We start from the raw sequence: 27355 nt of genomic DNA on the forward strand, positions 1-27355 counted from the left end.
CGCCAGGGAGCATGTGGGTGAGGTGGGCTGGGGCCCAGAGGGTGCGGTGGCTGCTTGGGTTGGAGGAGGGCAGGTTATGGATATGCCTTGAGGCCAGAAGTGATCCCATCTTTCGAGAATGAGAAGAGATGATTTTTCAAACAGCAAAGCCCAAAAGAATTTACTATTCAGATGTAAAAGTCCATTTCTTTGTGTGAAAGTTGAAATCCATTTAAATATCACAAGTGTCTTTTAAGCAAGTGTCTTTAGTGTGTCAGTAGCCATCAGATTAATGCATGTATCACTAGCCAAGAATTCAATTTTTCCCCTAATTAACGAGACGATTAACGGGGAGTGAGTTCGGTCCTGTCTGAGTTGGTGTAAAGCCACACAGCAGGGTGTAGCAATAGGGCGCCTTGGTTGTTTGCTGATTTGCTGAAGATAAATTGGAAATAATGAGACTTCTGTTTGTGGTGTGCTGAAAATTTTTCAGCACCTGATAATTTTCAAAGAAAATTACATTTCCAACAAATTTTTGGAGTCTTCACAGTTGTAATTCTGTAAACTTAAACCATCTCTAATAAGACCTCTTTACTTGTGTCACCCTGCATGTGATTAATTTCACGCATGGGTGAGAAGTTTGACGCAGTCATCTTAGTGGGAAATAATAATGTGACCTGTCTTTCTCTTCTTTCCTCACAGGCCTGTGATGGTAACTTGGGTGAGAGTCGATGATGAAATGCCTCAACACGCCGTACTGTCTGGGCCCAATCTGTTCATCAATAATCTGAACAAAACAGATAATGGTACCTACCGCTGTGAGGCCTCAAACATAGTGGGGAAAGCTCATTCGGATTACATGCTGTATGTATACGGTACGTGAGCCAGTCAAATGCTCTTCTGTTAGACTCACTCCCAAAGCTTTCAGTCAAGGTGAAAACCAAAAACCTGGTTGTTTCCTTCAAGAACTTAAAGAAGCCTGGCCTGAGGTGCACCCAGTGACTCCAGTAGGAGGGCAGTGACTTTTCTTCTCTCCTTCTGATTGTGGGGATTTCCCACCAGATCCCAGTCTCCGGTCGTGCTGAGTAAGGACGCTCGTCCGTAGGCCCACGGTACGGAGATTATGTTAGAAATCATGACCGCAAAATTCAACCTTACCAATTCATGGTTTTTCAGCTTACAAAGTTTATTCCGAGTGGTGTTTTCCTATGATACCTGGCTCAGCCTTTCTCCTGCTTTGAAGAGCAGAATTATCCTATTTTCAGCATGAAGCTATTACAGGAAGTGTTTCAAGCCAGTAAATACTTGTAAAAAATATAAGGTCCTTGGTAGCTACATTAATGACCTATAGACACATTTTATTAAAATTTGTCTGCTTTCATAATATCTTTTTACATGACTGTTGAAGCATATTATAAGGAATTTCATTCTCTAATCAACAAATACTTATTGAGCATCTGCCACGTGCCAGAAATTATAACTTCTTTCCCATCTATATATAATATTATTGTCGATTTTGTGTATGGCGAATATCACGTACTCAGTTAAAGACTGCACTGCCTCTAATCTAATGAGGACAAATGGAGTCTCTTCTGTTCAGGCGAAGTCTCTTGGTTAGTCTTATACCAGGAAAAATAGTCACAAACTGACCTGACGGAATGAATAACAACAGGCATGAAAATTCCAGTGTCTTAAAAATATATGAAAATGTGAGTGCATTTCTTTCTTCATGTTAGCAGTTTAACATGTACACATACAAACTACATGTGAAATATTTATTTTTACCATTTTTTACCATTTATTTTTACCATTTTTTAGAACCTGGCCACTTTTCTTATGAAGAAAATAAGAATCACATTGTTTTATGAACTAGAAGCATGCTGTATACTGTGTCTACATGGATATTAAGATATAATCTGTAGCCTATATCTGAGGGTTGTTTTTCCTTAGCAGATGCAAAATTAAAGGATCATGTCTAATCACCTTCCTGGTAGACTTCTGGGGCCTGTTTTCTTGGCACACTGCCCATATTGTCTGTAGTCTGCACATAATAGCATTAATTTTCCCCAGTAGTTAAGGAGATCAAAGTGAAGGAAATGACTTTTCCATGTAGGTGTGAGCGGATGTCCCATTTTTAGTTGACAATCCACAAAGCTACCTCCACTCCTCAGACAGTTTGTGATCTGCTGGTAGAAGGGGGGGAGGGTCAGTCCCTCCCTCTTGCTGCTGCCTTCGTCCCTCCGCTCTCTGTACCTCAGTGTTTAAACCTCATTCAAGTCCCTGCATTGCAGGTTTACAGACTTCCATTCAACTCTTTTTATAAACTGCAGATTTCAAAAAGCAGTGGCAAATTTCTACCAATCTATTACATGCTTCCTTCATTCAGAAGACTAAAATATCTACAAAAACAGTGTTGTTTTCCTCTAGCTACTGTTCCTACACTCAAGGTGAGAAATGTTTTCTGGCTTTGATCGACAGTTATAGTTGAGTAATTTTGGATACTAGTTTATGGCTAGTATTTACTGAGTGCTCACTTGTCCCATACCCTGGGATGACTGACTGTTGTACATGCACAATCACTTCTGAACTGCACAGTAACATCATGAGGAAAGCATTGGCAGCATCCCACTTTACAGATGATAAAATGAGGCTTAGAAAGATCACATAACTTGTCCAAGTTCACAAGGTCAACTAAGTCAGAGCCATGGTATTTGACTCCAAAGTCCACAGTGAAATTTGTATTTTTTTGTAGTTCCTTTTGTTCTCACTGCTTTCCAATAGAACAGTTCCCTCTAAAATAAGAACTCTTGGAATTAACTCACTGGGCCAGAGTGCATGATGTGAGAGTCAAGAAACACAGAGACCCACATTTTAGGTGAGCACACATATCTCCCCAACCCAAGCCTTATCCTTGACTAGGGATTTGCTAGATCTACGCTATCCTCCCTCCCTCCCTTAATCTGTGCTCCTCACAAGCCTTGGAATGGCAGGTTAGAATACAACCTGAGGTGTCGCTAGTCTATTAATAAAATATTGTAGCAATTTGAGATGGTGAATAGACTTTCGTCATCTGATTTACTATAAATCACCAAAGCTGATTTATTACACTACTACATTAACTTTCAAAGTACATCATGAACTAAGAGTTAACATGCCTTTACAACATTTAATTCCCTGCAAGTAACTTCCGTACCTCAAACCTAGCTGCTTCGTGCTGAGCCCCAGTTCGTTTTGTTCTTTTGCCTTCCGGGCATCAGGCCCAGCCATCAGCTCCAACAGTGTATTTTTTCAAAATAGTGACTTCATATTGCTTATTGCTGGAAATGATCTGAGCATTTGAGGCTTTACCTGTTAACAGAATCTAATTCATTTAGGCCACTTGAGCCAAATGTGAAGGACAGCATTTACCCTGGTAGTGATAAAAATAATTGGAAATGTATGATTTTCACAAAATGAAAAAAACTGGTGACCTGAAGTCTCTGGCCTCATTAATCTGGTCCAGTCCTTGTTTATAATCATACTTTCAAATCATCTTCAGGTCCTTTTTGATTCTATTGTGGACATCACGTATTTTGTGCCAATACTTTTATAGATAGGTACAGAAATAGCATTATAGTGTATCAGGGGAAGTCTCCCAGGGACAGATGTTCCTTTCCAGCCATAAATATTATCATTGAACCAGCACAAGAAAACCGCATTAGCTGTCCACATGCTGTACAGCAGGCACCTCAGGGTACAGCTGAGTTGGGTGCAGGAAGGACAGCAAGTCTCCAGTGCTCGGCCTGGGGGCCAGTGCGCCCTGCTGATCTGCATCTGCACCTGCCTCTGCAGCAGGGAGCAGGCGCGTCCAAGTGGTCTGCCAGGTCACAGAGTGCTTCCTCCCCGTGGCCTCCCTGAGAAAGTGTCCAAGGAGCAAGACTGAACATGCTGCCTGTTCTTCTTAAAAGGTAGTTTGGAATTACTAATTTAATGATTTCTACTTCTTGGAGGACAATGAGGTTTTTTGTTTGTTTTTAACAGATGCCTTCTAGATGTGTATGAGGCTGCTTTAAACAATAGCTCAAACTCCTTGTGCCCCCACCTTCAAAGAATAATGTCTCCTGTATAATTTGCTATTGATTCACTATCAGATTTGTACATTTGTATATGTATGAGAGAAGAATTCTGTGAGGGGCGTTAAAACCTCAGGTTATTGATCAATAATAGCAATTATTTCAAGCAGACCTTACAACCAAGAATCAAGATAATGTTTTCATAAACTTTCAGGAACTTGTACAAAGCCCAAAAAAGATGCAGTATATAATTAAAGTTTTGATGTATTAATTAGACAATCTGAGAGCTCACTTGGAGATAAAAGGACACCAGATGTGTCAGAGAGAAAAAAATGATGTGCTTTAGATAAAATTTAAAATCAAAAGCCTTCAATCGCCTTACGCTCTATTATAGCAGAGTGATCACTTAGTTCAAAGTCTTGCTGATAATTTAACACATTCAGTTTGATCATTTGGGCTTAGACATTTTTTTGGTCTTTCATATTTGCCCTTCCCTTTCCCCTAAATAATGTTTGTGATGATAGGAGAATATACAGTTATCAAACATCTGGCAGAGGACTCCCTTTGGGATCCCTGGCTTTGAGGGTTGAGTCTCATTCACACTTAGTTCTCCTGTTTACAAGGTAGGAAATGCTCTTTCAGTTTGGTCATTGTCATCCACTTAGGTCAAGCTTCTAACATGAGCAAAGGCAACTAGCTTATTAATATTGATAAGTTGTCAGATTTTATTGACTCTTAAAAAGTAAAATCTCCCATGCCTGGAACTTGATATTTAGTGATGACATTCTCTCCTCTTTGCATAGAAGTATACAGAGTATAGAAATAGTATTACTGCCTGCTGGGGCGTACTGATGCAGAATAATGAAGTTAACGGTTATGAGAGCACACTCATCCTCGGCTGGTAGGAGCCCTTTAGATAGAACGGTGCCATCTCTTCCTTCCTCCAGTTGCACATGTACACAGTGAAGTGACAACCATCGTACCCCCTCGGGTGCTGAGTTGGTTTAACCCCACCTTTGAGATTGGGTTGGGGCGGGGTGTGTTTGATTTCCCCCCCTTCTCTACTTCACATTTCCTCATCCCTAGTTCACGTCATTAATACAGATCTCTTTTCTTCTTTTCTTAGCTCTTTTGATTAAAGTTTTGGGATGTAATTAGAAGACATGAATCTTTGGGGGAAAACTTTTGGTGTTAAAGGGGGAAGTCATCAAACAAACATCTCAGTGTCCTCATGCCTTTGTTTTGTCATTACTGGTCATTGTTGTGTTCAGCATTGTGGGTTTGATTTTCCTTTTTTTTTCTATCCAGATCCCCCCACAACTATCCCTCCTCCCACAACAACCACCACCACCACCACCACCACCACCATCCTTACCATCATCACAGGTATGGTACCTTCATTGCCATTGAAAATGTCCTGAATGTATATTGTCTTTCTGGTATGTATAACAAGAAGCCTAAAGTTCCCTTCAAATCCTTGGGATTTAATTGTTCCTTTATTTTGGAACTTCAAAGACTGTGTTCTTAGGTTGAATCTTAAGGACCTCAGAAAATCTTTAACATTCAAGCATTTAACAGCAGATCAAATATTTTGCAGCTTACCCACAAGAGAATTCTTTTTTAAGCATCACTATTCAAAGCAAAATTCTAGGAAAAATGGCAATCTGGCTTATGCTAAGCCATGGTTGATGAAATGGTAAGTATTCTGGCTTTGGATCTGCTCCTTGTCTTAATTTCATCTCAATCCCTGTGAAGGAAAATACACACCCTTTTCGTGCCCATGTGGCCGTGTTCCTAAGTGTGTCATCATCCTTCCTGCCCCACAGAGCACTCTCATCGTGGCAACTGCCTGGCCAGAGGGAGTCACTGTCTTTTCCATGCTTGTACCCCTCGCTGTCCACAGTTAAATGCTGGAGGAGGGGAGAGACAGACACAGCTGTTGTAATCTGTGGCTTTATCTCTTTGGACTATCTGAAAGTCTTATTCAAAATGACATTCGCCGTCTCTTATTTCTGACTGTCACTGACAGAGGAGGTATGCCATCCATCCACTTCCTGGGCTCCGGTGGCTCTCACAGTGCTTGACTCAAGTTGCTTGTCTGGGGGCTTTGCAGTGCCCCCTGTCTGCAAGGCAGGAAGGGTTATGACTGCACCGTTTCAACTAGACATGCAAGATTTCCTTAGGTGAGCCCTCTGCAACCCACTGTCGGCACAGAAACGTAAAAGTAATTATTCTACGAGAAAAGAGACGCTCACTCTTTTAAAAAGAACTTCGCTACTTCATTCGGTTGTCTGATGAGACCGCAAGGTCTCTGAGCCACGTGCCCAGGTATACAATCCTTACATTGGACTCTCTTAAAAACACTGAATATTTTACTCATCATTCTTCACGTGTAAATTCTCTTTACCACCCTAGATATGAAACCATCATTTAAGTTGACACTCTAGAGACATTTTTAATTTTCACAAGAGTCAGTGAGATAGATATGATGGAAATTCAAAGTACTCAGTGAAAGAAAAGGCCTCATTAGTTTATGAAATATAACAATAGGTCGTCTAAACATAGTTTTCTTCACCTTTATAACCATGCAGTGAAACACAGAGAACTTTAAGCCACTAGAGAGGACTTTTTTGAATATTGTTTATAAAAATATCAGTGCCTTAATTTAAAATCATCTGAAAACCTGCCCTGACCGGTGTGGCTCAGTTGGTTGGATACGGTCTCCCACAGCACAAGGCTACTGGCTCGATTCCCGGCCAGCGCATGTCTAGGCTGCAGGTTTGGTCCCTGATCCAGGGGTGCACAAGAGGCGACTGGTTGATATTTCTCTCCCTCTCTTTCTATCTCCCTTCCTCTGTTTCTAAAACCAAATAGATATATTTAAAATTTTTAATCTTCTGAAAATCCATCAACTTGTTTTTGTGTCTCACTCTAAACTCAGCTCTATCGAAGCTGCTTTTACACTCTTGTCTTACCCACAAGAGGATTCTCGTCTGTGTGTATTTCTGTTTTAGCTTTTTAAAATTTCTTGCTTCATAAGTACACTTAGTTTGTCAATATAGTGAATAGATTCCTCCCACTTTCTGGATCGTTGATTACGTGCAGTAAAGATGTTCCTTTCTAACTCTGATTTCCAGAGCAACTTTCCATCCTGCGAACTAGGTTATTTACCTTTTATGATGTCTTACCTCTTGTCCAGGTTGTACACAAAATTGGACTTGAGCTCGTTTACCAGGTTTTTATAAAGTCTCCTGTGAGCTGCCCTCTGGGTGTCAGTGTAAATCCCCTTCCCTGTGCTCCACTGTCCTGCATGGGATCCCTTTAAGAGCACCTGCAGTTGTCTGTTGTCGCTGCAGACGCTGCCTGGGTGTGCGCCAGCCTTCGTTAGCCCTCACTGGAGGAGGGCCTGTGTATGTCCAGCCAGGTTTACAGTTTAAGGCCCTTGGGGCCTTACTCATACTGTACCAGCACCACAGTTCTCTTTAACGTGGAACAACACTTCTCATTTGTGGCTTCTCACTAGCTTAGGCTGTTTGTTGTTGTTGCTTTTAAGTCCTGTCTTAACACTCCCTGTACTTCTCCCTGCTCACAATCGATCTCAGCAACCCGGCAGAGGTGCTTCAGTTCCCAACTGTAATCCTCACTCCAGACTACCGCTAATCTTATGTCCTCAACCAGTTATAAGTGCGTTACCAGTTCATACTGCAGAGACTTCATTTAAGAGGAAATTTTACAATTAAGCAATGCTATATTTCTGTCCATAGCCAAGGTTCCTTTAACAGAGCCTTGTCCTGGCTTCTCTTTCTCTCTGCTCCTGGCCTCTCATTTCAAGGTAATGTAAGATGACCTCATAGATTCACTCCACTCTCCTAACGTTAGCAGCTGAGCCCTCTCTACACACAAAGTGCATTTGTGGTAATGAATCCCCAGATTCTCACTGGCACACCCAAGAGTAGTTAAGCTAAAATTTCCACCAAAACAACATTATAGAATCAGTTGCCTTAATGGATGTGATCTTATAGTCTTACTGTGTCTTAACAGGCAGTCTTATATATATTTATCTTGACCAGAAAGTGCACCTGTGGAATTTAACATTTGTTCCTTTCTTCAAGCAGATTCAAGGTTATGGAGTTGAATGATTCTGTGTCCCCTTTTACAGTCCCAGGCTATCCCCTAGATTTAGATTGGTTCCTAAAAATTTTTCGAAACTAAAGCTTGACAAATGGATAGCTAAATTAATTTCCACTCTTCTTCTCTTTTGCACTGTTTGGTATATTACCGCCACCATTAGCCTTAAAAGCTTCAACAGCTAAATCCAGTGACAGTAATATAAAGCCTGAGCTTTAAAAAAAGAAGCAGCAGCCCATAGTCGTCTATTTCTTTTCTCCCAGTCACATGCAGTAACCGAAACCCATTCCCCAAGTCAGAGTGGCATTACAAGAAAATGTACAAATGCCATAGAAAAATATTTTTAAACTCAAAAGGTCATAGTTGATCTTTGGTTTCTCTGAAAGGAAGTATTCCATTGTTGTACTTTATCTTCTGGAACCAGGATAATGGAATTGGTCCCCTTGTTAGTCAGGCAGATTATCACTGAGTTCCCAGTCACTCAGCTCCCTCAGATCAGGTTAAAGCTTCATCTCAGAGACCCTGGAAAGAGAAGAATCGTAAACCCAGTCTGGCTTAAGGCTGCCCACTCAGAATCACGGGCTCCATGGATGGGAGGAGCAGGGCATCTTGGTCTTCCTTCGTCCTGTGTGGAGCGGTTCTCCTGCATGGGAAGGGCAGCTTCATCTGCAGGATTTCTGCAGGCTCCAGAGTACTTACAGGAATAATATTCAGTGTCGTTTGCCATGTCAGTATTGTTATAGCTTTACAAGCATAAAAGGCCATTAGTGTCATTAGAATCTCCATCCAAATTTTAAAAAACAAACCAAAAAACACCTGGGGGATAGAATTGGGAGCCATCAGAGCCTTCATGCGATTTGCTATTAGATTCTTCTGTGTCTTGTTATTTTTCATGTACATTGACATCCTGACCATATATTTTTGTTTCAACTGTTACTCTTGGAAGGCTCCCACTCCCCCCTTTTTAAAGTCATGTCAAGTTGTCCCTGTGGCTCCATTCATGAAGATACTAATAGGGAAGAGCAAACTGCATGACTTAAATTGTCCCAGAGTCCTCTGTTAAAATACAGAGATGGCCAGCGGTTACTGGGGTAAGAACATTTCATGCAGATTCCTCTCAGAGACCAGAATCAAAGGAAAACCTGCTGCCATGGAGGACAGAGGAGCATGTTTTGCTTTGAACTTTCTTTGAAGTCAGTTGACTTTGTGCATTAAGTGTGCATGGAATTACCTGTTTCTGTTTTAGCGGTAGCTTTCACCCTGTCCGCCAGCTTGATCAAACTTTCCTTTAATCGTCTTGGGAAAGCACACTGTGCTCCCTTCCCCGGTTAGTGTGGACGTTGTGTTCTTTCCGTCCGGATGCATCGGAGTCAGCTGCTTGCTGAGGAGTAGTGCAGAAGACACTTAGTCCTCACCCTCAGCAGCTTGCACTCAGGCCAGGGGGAGTTCAACTTGCAGGTCACACTACATGTGTGACTGCCGTAAATTAAAAGTTGAAACAACTTTAGAATAAGAAATGAGTAGCTATTGGGCCAAATCCAGGAACACATTTAAAAATCCTTTCACAAGAATGAAGTATAGTAGGCCAGGTCATTTCTAAAGTACTCTTTTTAAAGTACATGTCCAATTAAGTATTTGTTTGTTTGTTTCTTGAAGAAGAAGTTGGTAAAGTTTTTCTCATTAGTATCTAAGAACTCAAAACCCAGTTTAACCTTGAAAACAGTGAGTCCCCCCCTCAGGTTCACATTATTATTTTGGCTTTAGTAGTCTAATATCATAAGCTTTTTGTGTGCAATGTAGATCAGATCACATAAATAAAGATAATGAGTGCATCTCTTGTCCTTCAGTAATATTTGTAGAACATGCCAAATTGGGGAAATGCAGTACCATACCACATGTTTTCAGGTTCTTAAATAGGAAAGAAAGAAATGCACCAGAGTTTAAGGCTGACTGTCTAGCATGGCCATCTGTATCACAGCAGGAAGCTTTCCTCCACATAGAGCTATTTTGCTCTCCAGGGTCTTGCCTACTGACTCTTACTCTGTGCAATTGATACTTGCATGGTGCACAGGGTATATGCTTGTCTGCTTTTAGGGATGCATTCAACAAATATCAAGCACCCATAGTATATATAGCACTATGCTAGTGCCTGTGGAGCCAGAAAATTCCTTTAACCCCTTAAATATGATTGAGGGAAAACTATGGTATACACATTGGAACTCAGTAGCCGGAGATGCTCTGCAGTGCAGGCTGATTCAGTGGCATAGGCAGAAGCCCAAGGAGAGCATCAGAGGGGAAGTAGAATTTGGTTTGTGCCATCAAAGAATGGAAAAGCGTGACTAACAAAAGGATGGCAATGGGCACCTCCCTTGCCTTTCAGGACCTCAGGGATGAGCCTCCTCTCTATAATTATCCCAATGAGGTCCTGAGACTCCTTTCCCGAAGCGGTGGTTCTCACCAAGGGCAAGTACAACGTACCACACCCTCCTGTGTCCCCTCCCCCTGCCCCTCACCCCAGGGTGGTCTGGCAGTGTCTGGAGACATTTTTGGTTGCCACAACTGGGACAGCTGGGGATACTAATGGCATGTAATGGATAGAGGCCAGGGATGCTGCCAAACATCCCATAATGCACAGGACAGACTCCACCAGAAAGAAGTATCTGGCCCCAAATGCTGAGATTGAGAAATCCCTCCCTAAAGGGAACCAGAGTTGAGTCATCCAGGGACCTTGGTGGCAGCCTCATTCTGGGAAGTGAGAAGTCAGAAAGAAAGAGCATGACTGGCAAGGGGCGGGCAGGGGTTGGTGGAATAAGAAAAGAAAGCATTGCATTTTGGAAATTAAGCTTGAAGGCCTAACTTAACTACAAGCATCTAACCAACGTGTGTGAGTTTTGTCTGTCTCTGTTCCAGGCATGTAGTAAACATCAGTTTCTAGAAAAGACTCATCTTTCATCCTAAGATGTTTACTAAATTGCCTTTTCTCTGGAATTGGCATCTGCTCCACTGTGCTCCATTAAGACAGTTTTTCATTCACTGTGTATTGAACACTTATTGAGTGTTACTAATATGTCAATAGGCCTGATAACAAGAATATTATTAGGACACTAATAAGTACGCATGAGTACGCATGAGCAGCCTTTTATATAATAAGCCATGTTTCAGGTTCTGCCCCCAAAATACATGACCGTTTTTTTCAAAATGTCTTAATTGCATGTATTTTTATTTTGCTGATGATTATAAACCTGTTTCACATAGCATTGTAGGCAACCAGGTTTTGATATACGAGGGTATAGAAGAAATTAGCATACTACAATGATGAAGCTCGTCTGATTCTGCATTTTTTTTACAGAAAAGAATGAGAGATGGAAAGTGAGTGAGATTTTTTCTAATGTTTCTATCATAATTTCCACACTTTTCTGTTGCTTGTTTGAAAATAATTCAAGAGATGAAGACCTTCCATTCTAAAGATTTATCAACAGTGCCAAACAAAATACCATACATACAGGTTTTTTGGGATTAGAAAGTGACAGTTGGTGCTATCTTGGTAGTGGGAAGTGAGGACGTGGCCAGCAGGACCCAGGCTCCAGTGTCTGGCGGGAGATGAGTGCTCAGTGCTGCAGCCACCTGCCTCGCCCACCGTCGTGCTCCTGGCCACACCCTCTCCTTTCCCTCACCGCCCCGTGCCTGGCCCCTGTCTTGCACCAGCATTCGCACCAACACGATGCAGGACTTGTTTTCCTTGTTAAATGAAACCACTGTACAGATTCCTATTGTTTTCAGAACATCTGCTTTTCAGATGAGAAGATCTTGGGGGCACAGTGGCACTAGTGAACAATTCTGAAGAAGCTTTTAACAAAACTTCAGACTGCTTAACCAAAAAAATCCTGCTGTTCTGCAGCACACCGTCTCCTCACTCAAAGGCAAGAGGACATTTAAGAAGTAAGAGAGCTTTATTATATAGCTCTCCGATTTGGGCCTCGTAGCTTTGGTTCTGTTTCTATCCACTTCTCCCATCCCTAAGAAATGGGAGCTTAATTAAAGCACAGCAAAGATGCAAAGAAAATTAAAATTCTACTGGGAAGCCAGTAGAGAGTAAATTTCAAAGTTTAATTTTCCAGCACGTGTTTTTACGTACAACAGATTTCAAAGAAGTCAAAATAGATAAATAAGCAAAAAGGAAAAACTGTATTTTTTATATATATTGGCCAGCACAGCACAACAATGAGAATAAAATTGTCAGGGGAATCTCTCGCCTGTCCTAGTATCTAGATTTCAAGCAGCTCTCTAACACAAACTGAAAGGGAATTCAATTAAGAAAACCCATTGGCTCCTTATTGACTTTAGTTAAGAAAATAAACTGGGGAAAAGTATATTAAAATATGCCCAGACTGCTTGGTATACTTTCATTTAAGCTTATGACAACCAGAATGGGAGAATTTAAACTCTTTACAATTAAGCTCTGCTTTTGAGCAGATTGGGTTCTCTGGGCTACTAAACCGTGTGTTTTTAATGTACATCCTGCTCACATACACCCCAAATGCAGTCTTGCGGTGAATCTGTGCATTGCAAAGCAGGAGCACCACAGAGCAATTGGAGAAGAAAATGTATTTCAGGTTGTGAATTTAATTTTGTTCTAGGATTTTCATTTTCATTATGGCACCCCTTGTATTTGAGACCATGGCCTAATTTATGGATTAGTTCTAAACCCCCAGTCTGTCACACTCAACGAGCAAGTCTAAGTTGGAGCGGATCCATATGAAAGGATTAGAATGTGCCACAGTGGGGCTTGTACATGACTGTTTCAACTAAATACTGCCTAGCTGCCTCTCAGGCCGCCAGTCATTGGTTTTTTTCTACGTGGTTAAATGGCTAGTATCTCTAATCTCACATGTTGATGGCGCTTTTCGTTTTGTAAATATCATACACTACAATGTGAAATATTCAAGATAGGTTCCCATATTTATTCAAGGTAGGGTCCCATAAACTGTTGGCAGGTGTGGGAGACTAAGAAAAAAAGTCAGTATTTAGTGAAATGCACATCTTTCAAATAGCAGTGTGGAGGACCCACCCTTGGACACCTTGTCTGATTACACTCACAAGACAACTAGAGGCAGTAACTATTAAGAATGTACACACTAAGGGGGATAAATGACACAGGAAAAAATACAATAAAATAACATTAAAAATATACATACCCCCCAAAAAGAATGTACACACTTACTGGCTCTTCAAGAACACGGTATTATTTTGTGTTGACCATATAAAATAAATGTACAATAAATTTGTCCTCATTGTAACTAAAATTAAAATAGAGACAATAGCTCAACAAAGCCTTTTTAATTTTTAACCCTGCACTATCATAAGTCCATCTCAACTTTCTATAACCTATTTTTCTCACAGCCTAGCTCAAAGATGGTTCATTAAAGGCAGCAACAAGGTCATTGAAGAAGCCTTTGTTAGGGCAGTTAGACACTCTCATTTTTCAGCACTTATAACTTGTGTTGAAAACTTACTATCCGCACGTTGCCTGTTGTGCACTTAGAATGTTGTCAAACAATAGAGTGACCCCACAAGTTGGTGCACAGGGACAGACTTGCACATCTCCCCAGTCCTCTGATAGAGATACCCATATAAGTCCTACTTCACAGAGCCTCACTCAGCTCAGAGCCCGGGGGTCTGTGGTTTCTGCAGGAAGTCATAAAGCAATTTTGAAGAAGAATTTTGATTCTGTCACTGTGCTTTCCTGTGGGGAGCACAAAGTCACTTCTAAAGAATTATTTTTAAATTCTTTACTTGAAATAGCCTCTGTTCCGATAGCGTGCCAGATGCTCATAGACCGAGGACTGGCATCTGCGACTCCCCGGGTACATCCTCAGTCCTTTCCTACACTTCCCTACACAGCCAGCCTGTGTCTCTGCTGCGGCCTCTGCTCCATTGCTGGTCATGGTTTTGCTATTACCAGCTGCAGTAACTGTGTTGTTTGCCTTGAATGTGTTTGCCTTTAACTGTTTTAGAATGCGTCTTTTCCTTCTCAGCATTGTTTTTTCCTCCCCTTTTGGGTGCAGTTGATGGATTTCCCTTCCCCAGAATGGGGAAGCAAGCTGCACTGTGAACTTCCCTTTGTTTTATTTTCTAGTACGCACCTGGAAGCTGATGTCTGGCTTGACCTAGTTTAATTTCAACATAAAGCCAACCTAATGGTATGATGTAGGAAGACAGTAAATCGGGGAGTCACTGGTTAATGCTAAGCTGTTGTTTTTGAGGACGCTAACCTTTAGGTTTTACTCCACCCCCTTTCTTCCATTTTATACTAATGATTTACCTGGTGAAAATAAAGCATGTTAGAAACACTACTGCAAAAATAATGAGCCAAAGTGTTTATTGCCTTTTTTTTTAATCTTGGAAAGCAGCCAGTGCCTAGCTACAAAATGTATTAACATGTATATAAGTGTTTCTGCACAAATTTGCATTTGATTTTGCCCTTCAAATTGGAAGCACCTCCAACCAAGACTTGGACGTTTCCAGCAAGGAGCTGTGTCAGCTGTGTCATGAGAATCTCGTAGAAATGTTTCACCCATACAATTTTAGGTGTTTTTTTTTACTGCTATTTTATGCATACAGACTTGACTTGTAAGTATCATGTTCTTATGTGGTGTATTTTATGCTTTTCTTTCCTTTATCTGTTCTTCAAAAACCCAGTTAAAAGTTATACTGAACTACAGTGGCCTGGGAGGCCACTTCTGGTTAATTCTCACTCCTTAGAAGGACTCTAAATTTTTCATGGTATAGAGTCCTAAGGACAATATGCCAACTGAAGGGAAACACCAGTGTGAATTCCTGTGTCATTTATAAATGAGAAGCACCAGGCTCATTTGACCAAAAATAAAAAGTTATGTGTAGCATTCCGATGCATTTAAACATTGCCTATGTTGGGTCCATAAGAGTCTTTTGAAATCTTCAAAACTCGTGAAAATATTACCAGCTAAATGCCTGCCTTATATTTTTAAAAAAAGGACAGGTAACTACTTGCAGCTTTAACCCCGACTCCCGCCTCAGCTAGAGATGACTCACTCCCGGGCCCCTGCCACCTCTCCTTCCTGGCCAGAGGGGACAGTGGGAGGTGGCACACTAGAGAAGCAGAGAACTGGAAATGAGAAGTCTGGCCCAGGCGGATGGACGTCGGCGCAAAGTTGGCTAGAGGAGTGGTGTTAAAATGACTCTGGAAAAAGAATGTAGTTGTACATTTTGTTAGATATTTATTTATTCCAGTTCCCCTCTAGCGGAAAGTAAAGAGAAAATTTATTGAGCCCCTTGAGGAATTTCCAGTGAAGAGGAGCCAGTAAGGCAGGCCCGGTTTTGAAACCTGGTAGAAGATGGAAAAATCTTGAACAGCATCGGAACAAGTAGTAAAAGAGACAAACCACATTTTATTCCACGGCAAGTGCATTTGGCAGTGAATGTGGTTCTGAACGGATCAAAGGGTTGGCTGGAGACTTTAATTTTTGGAGTGTCACATGATTAGAAGTGGGCTTTGGCAAGTTGTGTTGACTTGGGTATGTTCCCATGACAGACTCTTGCTTTTAGATTGTAACTTAGTTAAGGTCTGCAAAGTGAAGAACGGATTAGTGGGGAGGGTGGGGCGTATGTATGTAGAAAGGAACCTGAAAACCTTTAACGTGTTCATTCCCATGGCCTCCTGTTCCAGCTGAACTCTGCTGAAACAGCACACTGGATGGAAAACTTGAACCCATATATTTATCTACAGGCATCTAATAAGCAAAAGCCATAAAAGGATCCGAAGAGTGAAATTGATTCACTGAAGCCTAATTGGCAGTCATGACTCTGAGTGCCTGGGTGGGTGGGTTAAAACAAAGGCAATGTTTGAATGTATGAAGCCATTGTTTAGCCGGCCAGTGAGCTTTTCTGTCACAGTCCTGAGCTTTGATGCATTAAGAGCCCTCGACCAGTCACTGAGTTTGCACTGGCGTTTCTCATCACTTTGCATGTTCCCCTGACTATGGACTAGCAAGGAGTTGTGTCCTGGCAGGACCCCCAAAACCAAAGAATTTACTGTTTTCCTCACTGGCTCGCAGCTTTGAGCTGAAGGCATGTCTTAAAACAGTGCAACTCACTTCAAATGCTTTTTGCTTTTCATTTATTATTGCTTGTCACGCGATGTTCTTTGAAAGCTTGCTCATATATTATCTGTTCCATTTTTTTCCATTTTCCCTTTTTTTGCATGCCGTTCCTCCTGTTTCTTCCCTTCCTCCAATCCTCTGTTCCCGTCTGTAGACACAACGGCGACGACAGAACCAGCAGTTCACGGTTGGTATCACATTACTGTTTATCTACTTTCTCAGCACTGCTGAGAGGCAAGGCAAGCCTGGGAAAAAGAGCAATGTAGTCTTCAAGGGCAATCATGTTTCATGTAGACTGATCTCATAAATATACTATAATTTTTAAGGCTTGAAATATATCTTGTCTTGTCATTTCTGTTGTGAGTTCTGTATCCAATGGTTGCAGCCTGAAGTGAGGCCTCCTCCTCACTGGCCGGCTGGAATGGCAGCAGCTTCCGGTGCATGTAATCCTCAGTCAGGTAACCCACCAGACACAGAACTACAAGGGACTTCAAAAAACGCAAAGTTGGCCTAGAAATGTAGCATCAGAGTTAAAGGTCCAGTTGCCTTGTTTATAGGCTAGAGTCCTTTTTGAAGAGGAGTTATTTGTGTCACTTGGTAGTTGAGACTGAAGGGTGGAAGAGTCCTGTTACATTCATGAGGTGGAGATGAGGAAGATCATGGCTCCTCTGGTAATTACGCAGCTAACTGCGTCTGCATCCACAGATAGACACCCATTCTGGTTCACCCTTAACCTCTATGTGCACACGGCAGTTTATGCTAACGTTCAGCAGGAAGCGTCTCCACGCCAAGAATGACACCATATGTGTATTTTAACATCATAAACTAGACTTAAAAAATAATTTGTGTGTGGGTATCTTGTAGGAAAAGTATTTAAAAGTTAGTTAAGATTTTAAACAACAGGTGATAAAAACAGAGTAAGGCTCAGAATGGGGCCTGGGGAAATCCCTTCCCCAAGTCCACTGAAGACTCCCTTGGTTGGAATAAGTCCATTAACTTCTTATATCTCTCCAGTCAGAAAATTAGGATCCTGTTTCATCTGTAGACTACATTATTACTTAAATAATCTTCAGTCTAACCATGCTGATGTCATCGTGCTCAGAGACAGATATGTTAGTTTTTTTTTAAATGGGCTGAATTTTATTTATTTAATCCAAGGGAATTATTTGGTAAAAGGCCTGCCTAAGTCCACTTTGCATGTTGTACAGGTATGAAATCTATCATTTAAATGACAAGAGGTGATCAGCCATCCCTCTACTGTTCATTCATTCAACTTTTAGAGAAACATCTCTTCCCAGCACAGACTTGGCTTCCTTAAATAGGCCTACATTTGAGGACTTACCCATCGGAAACCCCTAAGCAAAACCTGTCCCATTTGAGCCTTAAAGGTCAGGCCTTGATGCTTGGCTGATCACCCCCAACATTTGGACTTGCTGATCAGGAATTCTGAGAAAGCAAAACAAACTTGGGTATTTAGCATTATAGGCCCTCCCCGCCTCATTCCTAGCTCACCCTGCCCTTTCCTGCCATTTGCACAAAGGGAAAAGTTCGTAAAATAAGTTAAAGGGCCAAATACACTGACAATCATGAGAAATCAATTAGGTGTAAAACTTCCCCTTTCTAAGGTTAATGCCCCGTAGTGCTTGTTACGTTTCAGGCATTGCACTCCATTAAGCTTAGTTATTTGTAGGTTTCATCATTAATCGAGCACTTCCTGACTTTTATCGATTATTCTCAGAGCTTTAAGGCTGTTTCAACATAGTTCAAGACATTTCGTTCTATTCTTTTTAAGATGCTTTAAGTTCTGAGCTTCCTATAATTAACTTCAGGGTCAAATGTAACTATAAGATTCCTGAATTCTGTGAGATCTTTGAAGAAATATTGATCATCTATCTCCTAAGACTCCAGAGTTCTGTTCTCTAGGTCCCTTCAATACAGTCCACGTACTTTTGCGACTCTACTGGAGGTAGGCCCGGGAGCTGGGTGGGTGTTCAAAGTAGGAAATATGTTCCCTGACCTGAAAAAGGAGAAGTTTACTTCGGGGCCAGTCCTGATTTTAGGACCCTGTTTTTTATCGGGTCTTACTCTCTGGAGATACAGAGTGAGGGGGATCTCCTCGTGTAGCCTAATAAAGACACACTTGAAATAGGATTTCATAGCACTGGTCTGGCAGGAAACAGATGTTCTTGTACTGTGAGCAGCAGCCACTCTCTTACTAGTTGAGGGACAGTATTTAAACCACTGATACCTCAGTAGAATGTTACTGACTGACATTGCCTGAGAACTATATCTAGAGCCAAGAAACTTGGGAGAACAAAGAAAGTGTGTGTTGTGTGTGTATGTGTATGTGTATAAAAATTATGCATATGATTCCTTAACAGCAAGTGGATAGAAATGATAACACAGGTTGATCCCTACATAATACATTTATGAATACATTCTCCAACTTGTCTGAAATCCTCATAGCTGTCTTCCCAGAGGGGTCCAACCACTATTTTAAACAGCATACTCTTCAGCCCACAGCAAAGATCTTTAATGAGAGCCAGACTAACATTTCAAATTTTCCTTAACAGAAGGGTAAAAGAATTCCAGGTCAGTTGTCAGTGGAGAAACAGTAATAGGAGTACAGCAGAAATATACAGATACAGAACTGATTTTATTTGAGTGAATTACAGCTAAAACCCAGCTTCTTTGGTGCAGCAACCATTTGACTTAGATTCTCTTGCATTCATTACGGAGATCTGGGCATAAAAAGTGTGCTTTGATAACTTGGCAACTTAAATGACAAGACATGTTAGGCTGTCCAGTTGTGACAATTTTACTTGTCTTGGTACTGGATTTCCTTCTGTATTTCTCTTTTATAAAAAGGAAAAAAAATTACAGAAAGCTTTTCCTTTGAAGACTCATTAAAATATTTTATTCAAGCTTGTGTTGCTAGAGTATGTATGAAGTGTACCAGTTGTTTATGTATGTTGACCGTTTGTTCTTCCCAATATCTGATTGGAATAATGAGCATGTATTGGAAGGTTAGAAGTGCATGGGCATGAATCAAAATCAAATGGATTTTCTCCAAAAAGAAACCAAACGATAATCAGCCACAATGTGTTTTTAAGGATCTAATTGATGGTAAAGATAAATATGAGTGTAAGAATGGAATTTTTAGACTAGGGTGACTGAAGGGATTTTCTTTGAATAAGGATCTTGAGCATTTGTATTTTTGGAGCTCATCCTTAAGGCCTGGTCAGGAAGAATCCTGTGTTACATGTGCATGTTGAGCGATGCAAAAAACACTCTGCCAAATCCTGGTACCACCAGTCTGAACTTGATGGCAGAAATGCATGAGTGACTTAAAGCATGGGTGGTGTAGGTGTTATGGTTATTGATGTGTGAGTGTGTGTGATGGTTCTTACTTGTTTGTTCAAATGTAGACGCTTCTCTGTAAGTGTCTTGTGCCTTGTTCTTTTTCTGCCCTGTGTGTCCCCTCTCCCATCCCCCACCCACCTCCCCGTGTGAGGTTTTGGGTGACAGCATGTCCATGGTCTGGAATAGTGCTTGTGCTTTTGCTGCACTGCAGTCAGCTGGCTTCCTCTGGGTTAGAGCGCTCTCTCTCTCTCTCTCTCTCTCCCCCTCCCCCCTCTCTCTCTCTCTTTCTCTCCCCCTCCCCCCTCCCTCTCTCTCTCCCCCCTCCCCCCTCCCTCTCCCTCCTTCCCTTCTCTCCCCCTCCTTCTCATCCTCTCTCCCTTTCTTTCTCCCTTCCTCCCTGCCCCACTTTCCCTCTCCTATTTTATTATTTTTAAATATAACTATCCTTTTGCTGTCCACCTCTTGATACATTAGACGCTGACAATCTCATGAATTTAGATCTTCCTAATGAGTATTTAAATAGTTTTTAATTCAGTACATAATTGTGGGAAGACACAAACTCAGATACCCTCTGAAATAACTTTTCACTTTTACTTGTAGTTTCAATGTTTACACCCTAGTCCTCTGCCCTTAGGTAACTACGCTATGACTCTCCCTTTCCCTGAGTTATCTAAAAGTAGTACAAGCCATGGTAGAATTCTAAAAGCACATGAAATTCTTATCTTACTTTCCATTTGACTGGAAAATTCTGAAGCCCATTTCAAAGCAAAATAGCCAGCAGTGCGCATTATTACAACCTCTATGTCCGCCATCTGTGTACGTAGCTCTATGCACATCTCTCTCTCTGAGTGCACAACGGTGGCACTCAAAGGCCGCTGTTCAGTCGAGGGACTGCAGGCATTGTGTGTCCTACTCCAGCACAAAGCTACAGAGGGTACGAATGGCTGCAGGACCTGAAGATTGCGTTTCAGCCCAGATATGCAGTTTGGAAACAATGTGCTACTGTTTAACTGCATGAACCAAATTTCTGCCAATGGGAAGAAGGAAAAAACTCCACAAAAGCTGACAAAGCAGAAAGAACAGGATGACTGAGCTTGTAGATTAAAACAACCGGGGGCTTCTGAAATCTTTTATGGCTGGTGATGGAAGTGACAGTTTCCATAATATGGCCAAGTGATCAGATGTATACCGTTTAGGTAAGAGAGAGACCATCTCTTACTTTTCCATAATGGGAACGGTACCAGGGCCAGTGGGCTAAGTTTCTGTTTCCTAGAGGTTTTATTTGATCATTCTCTTTTGAAATTTTCTTTAAAAAAAGAAAAGGTAAAAAACCCTGATGAACTGAACCCACAGACTTTCGGATTTTACTTGCCCTTGACTTTGAACCTATTTAAATATCTCTAGAATTTCTGGCTGTTTCTAATTTTTGAGGTTTTCCTTAACACGGTTTAAAATCACAGCACTTTTAGAAGCCAGTGGTCTCTGCCGCAAAGGAGGAGGAGTAACACCACAGAAGCACTGTCTGAAGAGGCTGGCTCTGGGCAGCCCGTTATATTGAGCACGTGAAGAAGCCAGATAGGGGTCTCTGCAGAAAGGACAGCTGGTAGTGCATACAGTCAGTTACTGTGTTTGTACCTCAGGACTTTATTAATTGCTGAAAAAAATCCAATATGGACCAAAAGTAAAATTTTGTTTTACAACATTTGAATACATTTTAATTAGAAGTGACAAAAGGATTTTCAATGGATGATGTGGAAATTTAAAAAGAAAACCCAAGAAATGCTTTCCTATTTATTGTTAAGTTGTGAAGATTCGTTTTGAAGAATGTTCTCTGATTTATAAAATGCATCCTTGTCTTCTTCTTTGAGAAAATGAGAGGTGTATAATTTTTAACAGGGAAGAAAACTACCTAAGTCAGAGCAGTTCTAGGAGGTAAATTTTGCATGTTGTCACTTGTACACTCTGTGCTTCAGTAAACTCTTCCTAATTATATTTATTCAGAAATGATTCAACCATCACAGAGCACTATAGATTCTAGATTCATAAAATACAATGGCAGTGCAAAAACAAATTTAACGCCACTAACGTAAATGGCTTCCTACTTTCAGATGTAATCTGAGCAGTGGATTCCAGATGACTTGGTATATTTTCAAGTTTATGTTGTTAAAAATGACAGTTTTGTCTTTATGAGGTGTGTATCAACTGTCAGTTGCTTTTTAATGGAGAACTGCATATCAGTGATATTTCATAAACATATCTGTCTTTATTTTTTAAAATTAGCTTTCTAGTGCCCTCTCCAAGGAAACAAACCTTGAGCAGTAATGCTGCCTACTTGAGACATCCTTGTTTAATACGGTTCATTGGGCGCCAAGCACGTATGTAGAATGCTTTGATATTCATTGGGCCACACAGAGGTGAGGGATTAGCCATCTGAGAATTCATAATTAACTACAGAGACGTACTTTATGTTGCCCATTTATAACAGTTATTCAAATAATTGCGTTCATCAGTCTTTATACAATGGATAAAGCGCATTAGAAATAGAAACACTTTCAACCAATCAGATTTCAGAACAAATGTATAGCATCCCTACTCAGTTACTTCTGTGATTTATTGCATTACTCCCTGCTTTCCCTTTAGTTACCTAAATCCATAGTTTGGGAACATTCATGGATTAAAAATCTTTCCATTTGCCGCTGCCCTTAAATATCGGTATCCACAGGTCTTGATGGAAATCTTCAAGAGCTGAAGATATGACCACACCCTTTCACAGCACCAGCCAAGCTACAGTATTCACTTGGCTTGTTCATAAAACAGCTTACAAAATCCAAGCTATTACTGACTACTTCTACATAGTATTTCTGTTAATTTGGGTATTTTTAAAAACAGTGCAATCAGTTTGGCATTGCTTGTTGCCAGAGCATTTGTTTTGGTTGCTTTTATGCTCTGGTTAGTAGTTCACTGAGTGTTACTCCCAAATCATTAATACAGCACACACGTACTCAGCAGGCACTTTCCGCTTGGCTATAAGAATAGGGAAAGATGAAAAATAAACATGATATTCCCCTCTCTTCAAAGACCTTGCTGTTTACTGGGTCCACAAATGTCTTCAAAAGCGACCAATCCCATTACAGAAATGGGAGGGAATTGTGCCGGGCAGAGCACCTGGAGCGATCTGGCAGGACTTTGGGCAGAACATCAGGGAACAGGAAGAGGCCCCCTTGATTGCCCCACATTCTGTGGTGTTTAATAAACAAAAGCGCAGGGAAATAGAAGCCGTCTCCTAGCTGAGCCCCCGATCTCCCTCCACTTTTCTCTTTGCCTCTTTTAGTTCAGACCAGAGTGGGCCAGCACTGGTGGGGGCTGGGGTGTGGGCACATCAAACCCCCACTCAATTGTCTCCTGACCTAACTGCTTTTTCAGCTTTGAGGGTTTTGTTTTTCAGGAATACCTCTGATTTTTGACATTTTCTTTTGTAAGAATTCATTTGGCAAATCCGATTTTTCTGAGGAAGGCATAACCTGCAATCTGCAGTTAGCAGATGCTGCGCCATGTTGAAACAAGTGACACAAGATCATCATAAATTGATCATAAACCGTATTTATCAATATTGGCAAAGGATTTCCATTTACAGTAAGATGTGAAATCGAACACATCAGTATGTAACATTTAAATATATTTGTATTTAAGAGAGATATCAGAGCATCAACAGCTAACAATCAGGCTTTATTTTTCTTTTTTGCATGCTGTTATGAATGAGTGCTTTTAAACATTCGCCTTCATGTTACATGTGCTTTGAAAGTGGAGACTGAGGAATCTTTGTGCCTTGATTGTGTATCAATAACAAAATTAAATGATTGGAGAAATGTACTTACATCTTAATACATTCAAGCTATCCAAAAAAGAAAGAGATAGCAAGAGATTTGGCTCATGTTTTTAAGAAATTCATCCTCAGTTCTTAAGTGTTTTGTTTATGTCCCTTGAGGAATGAAAAGAAAAACGATTTGTTTTTACTTGTAAGGCCTTACTCAGTTGCCCAATTCCGCAGAAGAACTGGACAGTGAGGACCTCTCAGGTAAGGGCTAGTCATTAGGTAAGGCACTGCAGTGTCCAACCTGTGGGTGCTCTGTCCACTTCTACAGACCTGCCATTTGGTTTCTTGAGCAATCGATTAGAAATTGTGCATTTTGACACTAAAGAAAAATAAGTTTTTATTAACACTCTCTTCCTCCCTACCCACACCTCTCTTCCCCGTGGTAGTGGGTTATGTAGCAGAGGTCAAGTCATCTTTGGGATTGCACAAAAGCCACTCTATTCAGTGGCTTAATAGAATTTTATGTTCTGGATATATAATGGTTCAGGAGAAATTTTGTTACATTCATTATAAAGCAATTTAAGGATGTTGGATTATGAGACAAGATCTTTATTTTAAAAAAAACCCCTCATATTGACCATTCACTGCTGTTAAGTAGACTAGAAAAGCCGTGCCATAGTAACCTTAGGAGTGGGAGTAGGAGAGGGGAGTGAAGGAAGGAAGGGAGGCAATTGTTTTGTCACACACCATGATGTAAACTAATTATCCACCTCAGACCTTTTTCACAGCACACTGAGCTCTTGCAAAAGTAGGTTTCATGCTTGATTCCAGGATTTAGGTGTTACTAATCCAGAATAAGAAGCATATCCTAAAGGGGGAGGGGAGGGTTAAATGCTCAGAGCTAGACAATTATGTGAGCTCCCGTGATGTTGCAGGGCTTCACTGCCAGCCAGCCATAGCTTCTTACACATGTTGATTGGTCACTTCTTAATGAATTAATAAGGAAGGTCCCCCTGTTCATCACTGTGATGGAGAAACTAAGACATAGGATTATAGATGCTTACTCCAGTCTGTTGGAAAGAAGGGTTCCATATTGTCCCTCATTGAAGAATATTTCATTGCAGCTCCCTTGAATAGTTGGTTGTTGAGGTAAACTATTAAATACAGGTCTTACCCAGTGAGAGAGTAAGATAGTACCTACCACCCAGTGTTTGTACATGCAGTTGTTTCATTGCCTGCTGTATGCATTTGTCAAATCCCAGGGATGCCTTTATTTTTCTGTTATGTAGCATGCCCCAGTTTGAGCTGAGCTGTAGGATCTCCTGGATGCCTGTTGCATAGTAAGCACACAGTTGGTACTTGGATGAGTAAATAAATTCTAAATCCCAATGACTGTACATAGATAAATAAATAGAAGATTGGAGAGATAGCCAGCCCACCAAGGAAGGGTTTCATATTTGGAGAAACTGCAAAAACATTAGCCCGATTTTCTTATAAGAGTAGACAAGTCCTTCTCCCTGCATAGACTGTAATGCCGGGCATAAGTAATCTCTGCTCTCCGTTCTGATCCTGACCCTAAATAAAACCACTCTGACGCAGTGGCCATGGCAACTGGATCCTCTCAAGGATCCTAAGAGGGGGCTGAGTTCTCACTGGGCCTGATTCCTCTTGGTAAATTAGCCACACAAGAATCGCTCAGATATGCAGAAGTAATTTTTCTCCTCTTTAGGAAAATGAGATGAAATCAACCATCCACCCCTTCCTCCAGCATCATCAGTTAAATACTCTGGGTCTCTCAGCTCTGTACCAAGTCAGATGCAGCCCTGATGCAGTCTGTCAATCACCCCTAAGGAGCAATAAACCAACAACTGTTTGTGTTCATCATAATTTGGCTAAATTAATAATTATAGTGTCCCCTCCCCCTTGCCCTCCAGGAGCGCTACAGTCACATGTCGCTCAGGAACCATAAGTCTTGTTGAACACCGATGATCTGTCAGCTTGGGGCCAGGCTGCCTCTGCCTCTGGTTTGATGAACTAATCAAAAACTGATTAGCACCTTTGTTCAAAGGGGATGCTGATTAATCAATTACTATTGATTGTGTGCTTGACTTCCCTCAGCAGCAAAGACACATCTGAAGGGGGAAAAAAAAACAACCAATAAAAATTGAGCAGCTGTCATAGTGTTTAAATTTATTAAAACAAAATACATTATTTTTTATGAAGCTGTCTTGAAATGGGTCACTGAAGGGGAGCATATTGATTGAAAAAGGATGAACTTCTCAAATTCCTGTAGCCTAGAGACTGAATTCAATTATAATACAAGACAAACAGGTTAACACCCATCTTAAACAGTCCATCAATAAATTAGAGTAGGTGTTGCACATTTAATGCTAAACTGTGGTAATGAACAATATTACCATTCATTCTTGCTCTCTTTAGGTGGAAATTTCATCCTCTTATTATTATGAATAAATGTTGTATTCTGTATTGCCTTCAAAATAATGAGTCTGTCTTCTACTCACCCCCATTTCTCCCTCCCCACCCACCATTCGCCACTGCTACCTCAGCTAATGACAGTTTCATAGGCAGCATATGGTGCTCCATCCCCATCCAGCAAAGCAAGTTGCCCAGCTGATCCTCCTCTTTAATCTGAATTAGAAATTATGCTTGTGTGGAGTTCAGTGATTTAATTATCGGCAGGCCTGGGGAGCTTATCCAGTTTGACTTTGAACCCTTTCATTTACTTTTTGGGTGTTAACTTTATTGATGATAGATCCACAAGAGTTTTGAATTGTTTTATCAATTACATCTGCTGTTTCCTGGTGACAGCTGGTGGTTATTGCCACCCATGTGGAATAGAAGAGCTTTAAGCATATTTATCCTTTTATTTTATTTTAAACTTAAAAAAAAAGTCTCCAACTGCCTCAGTAATGCCAGGGCCTCGGGGGCTGCGCAGCGGAGTGTGGTGTTAAGTATGCCAGGTGCCAGGGCCTAGCCCTCTGGAACAATCAAAACAACCCATTGGTCATCTGCTTTTGAAGCAAAGGCACGAGCAAGGAGTTCCAGAGCCCTCATGCTTCTCCAAAAAATGTTCTCAACTCTTGCCCTACAAACAAGAAAGTAATCTTGAAAAAACCTACCATGTCTCCCTCACACTCCGTAGGAAAGTATGGGTGGAGGTCAAATTCTGAATGGCTTTGGAAACCCATGCCAGGTGTTAAGGAAGAATCCAGCCAGGTGAGCCAACTCTGGTGCCTTAAGTGGATTACAAAGAGAACATGGGCCAACCATAGAGCCTGAATTGAAATAACAAAAGAACTCAAAGGGATTTGGATCCAGATCATCAGTTCTGGGTGGGATACATGATTCTTTAGTTATTGTGAGTGTCCTCAGTGCCTGTGAGAAGCTGTCAGTAGACACAGCATTTTGAGGGACGCTTCTCTTAACTGACCACCACCTAACATGTGGCTCAGATTTGGCGAATAGGCTGTTTGATTTCTCCGGTAGACTAATAATGATGGTGAGGGTAAAACATCACCTGGGCTTGGCTCTGTGCAGACCCATTCAAGGTATGACCTGTAAATGTGAAGTGTAGTATTCTTTACTCATATTCATGTAGTATTCACAGCTTGGAAGGATCTCTCCCACATACTAATGACCTTGTTCGATCTCCATTCACGCAGCACAATTGTTAGAGCTGCCGTAGGTTTCACATGCCAGGCCCCTGTTCTTGCATAGTTACATTCTAGTGGAGGAAGACAGGCTCAGAACACAAGACAATGTTGGACAGTAACAAATGCTGTGTAAAAAAAAAAAAAAAAAACTGGGTAAAATGAGAATGATGGGCTGGGAAGAGCTGGGGGCTAGTCAGGAAAGCTCAC

At 41.1% G+C, this 27355-nt stretch overlaps 1 protein-coding gene across 2 annotated transcripts in view; it reads left to right on the plus strand.

Moving 5' to 3' along the window:
• The window catches only part of CADM1 (cell adhesion molecule 1), a 394995-nt gene that overhangs the window by 354908 nt on the left and 12732 nt on the right, over positions 1 to 27355 (plus strand). Inside the window, exons 7-9 of one of the 2 annotated variants that reach the window (XM_037147378.2) lie at positions 682 to 854; positions 5340 to 5417; positions 16452 to 16484. In XM_037147378.2, the coding sequence (XP_037003273.2) occupies positions 682 to 854; positions 5340 to 5417; positions 16452 to 16484 (284 nt within the window). The remainder of the gene's footprint in view (positions 1 to 681; positions 855 to 5339; positions 5418 to 16451; positions 16485 to 27355) is intronic. The other variant, XM_037147379.2, reaches the window with a different exon arrangement.

Source organism: Artibeus jamaicensis, unplaced genomic scaffold (genome assembly GCF_021234435.1).
Source record: "Artibeus jamaicensis isolate MK-2021 breed Jamaican fruit bat unplaced genomic scaffold, CSHL_Jam_final contig_585, whole genome shotgun sequence".
Taxonomy (NCBI): Eukaryota; Metazoa; Chordata; class Mammalia; order Chiroptera; family Phyllostomidae; genus Artibeus; species Artibeus jamaicensis.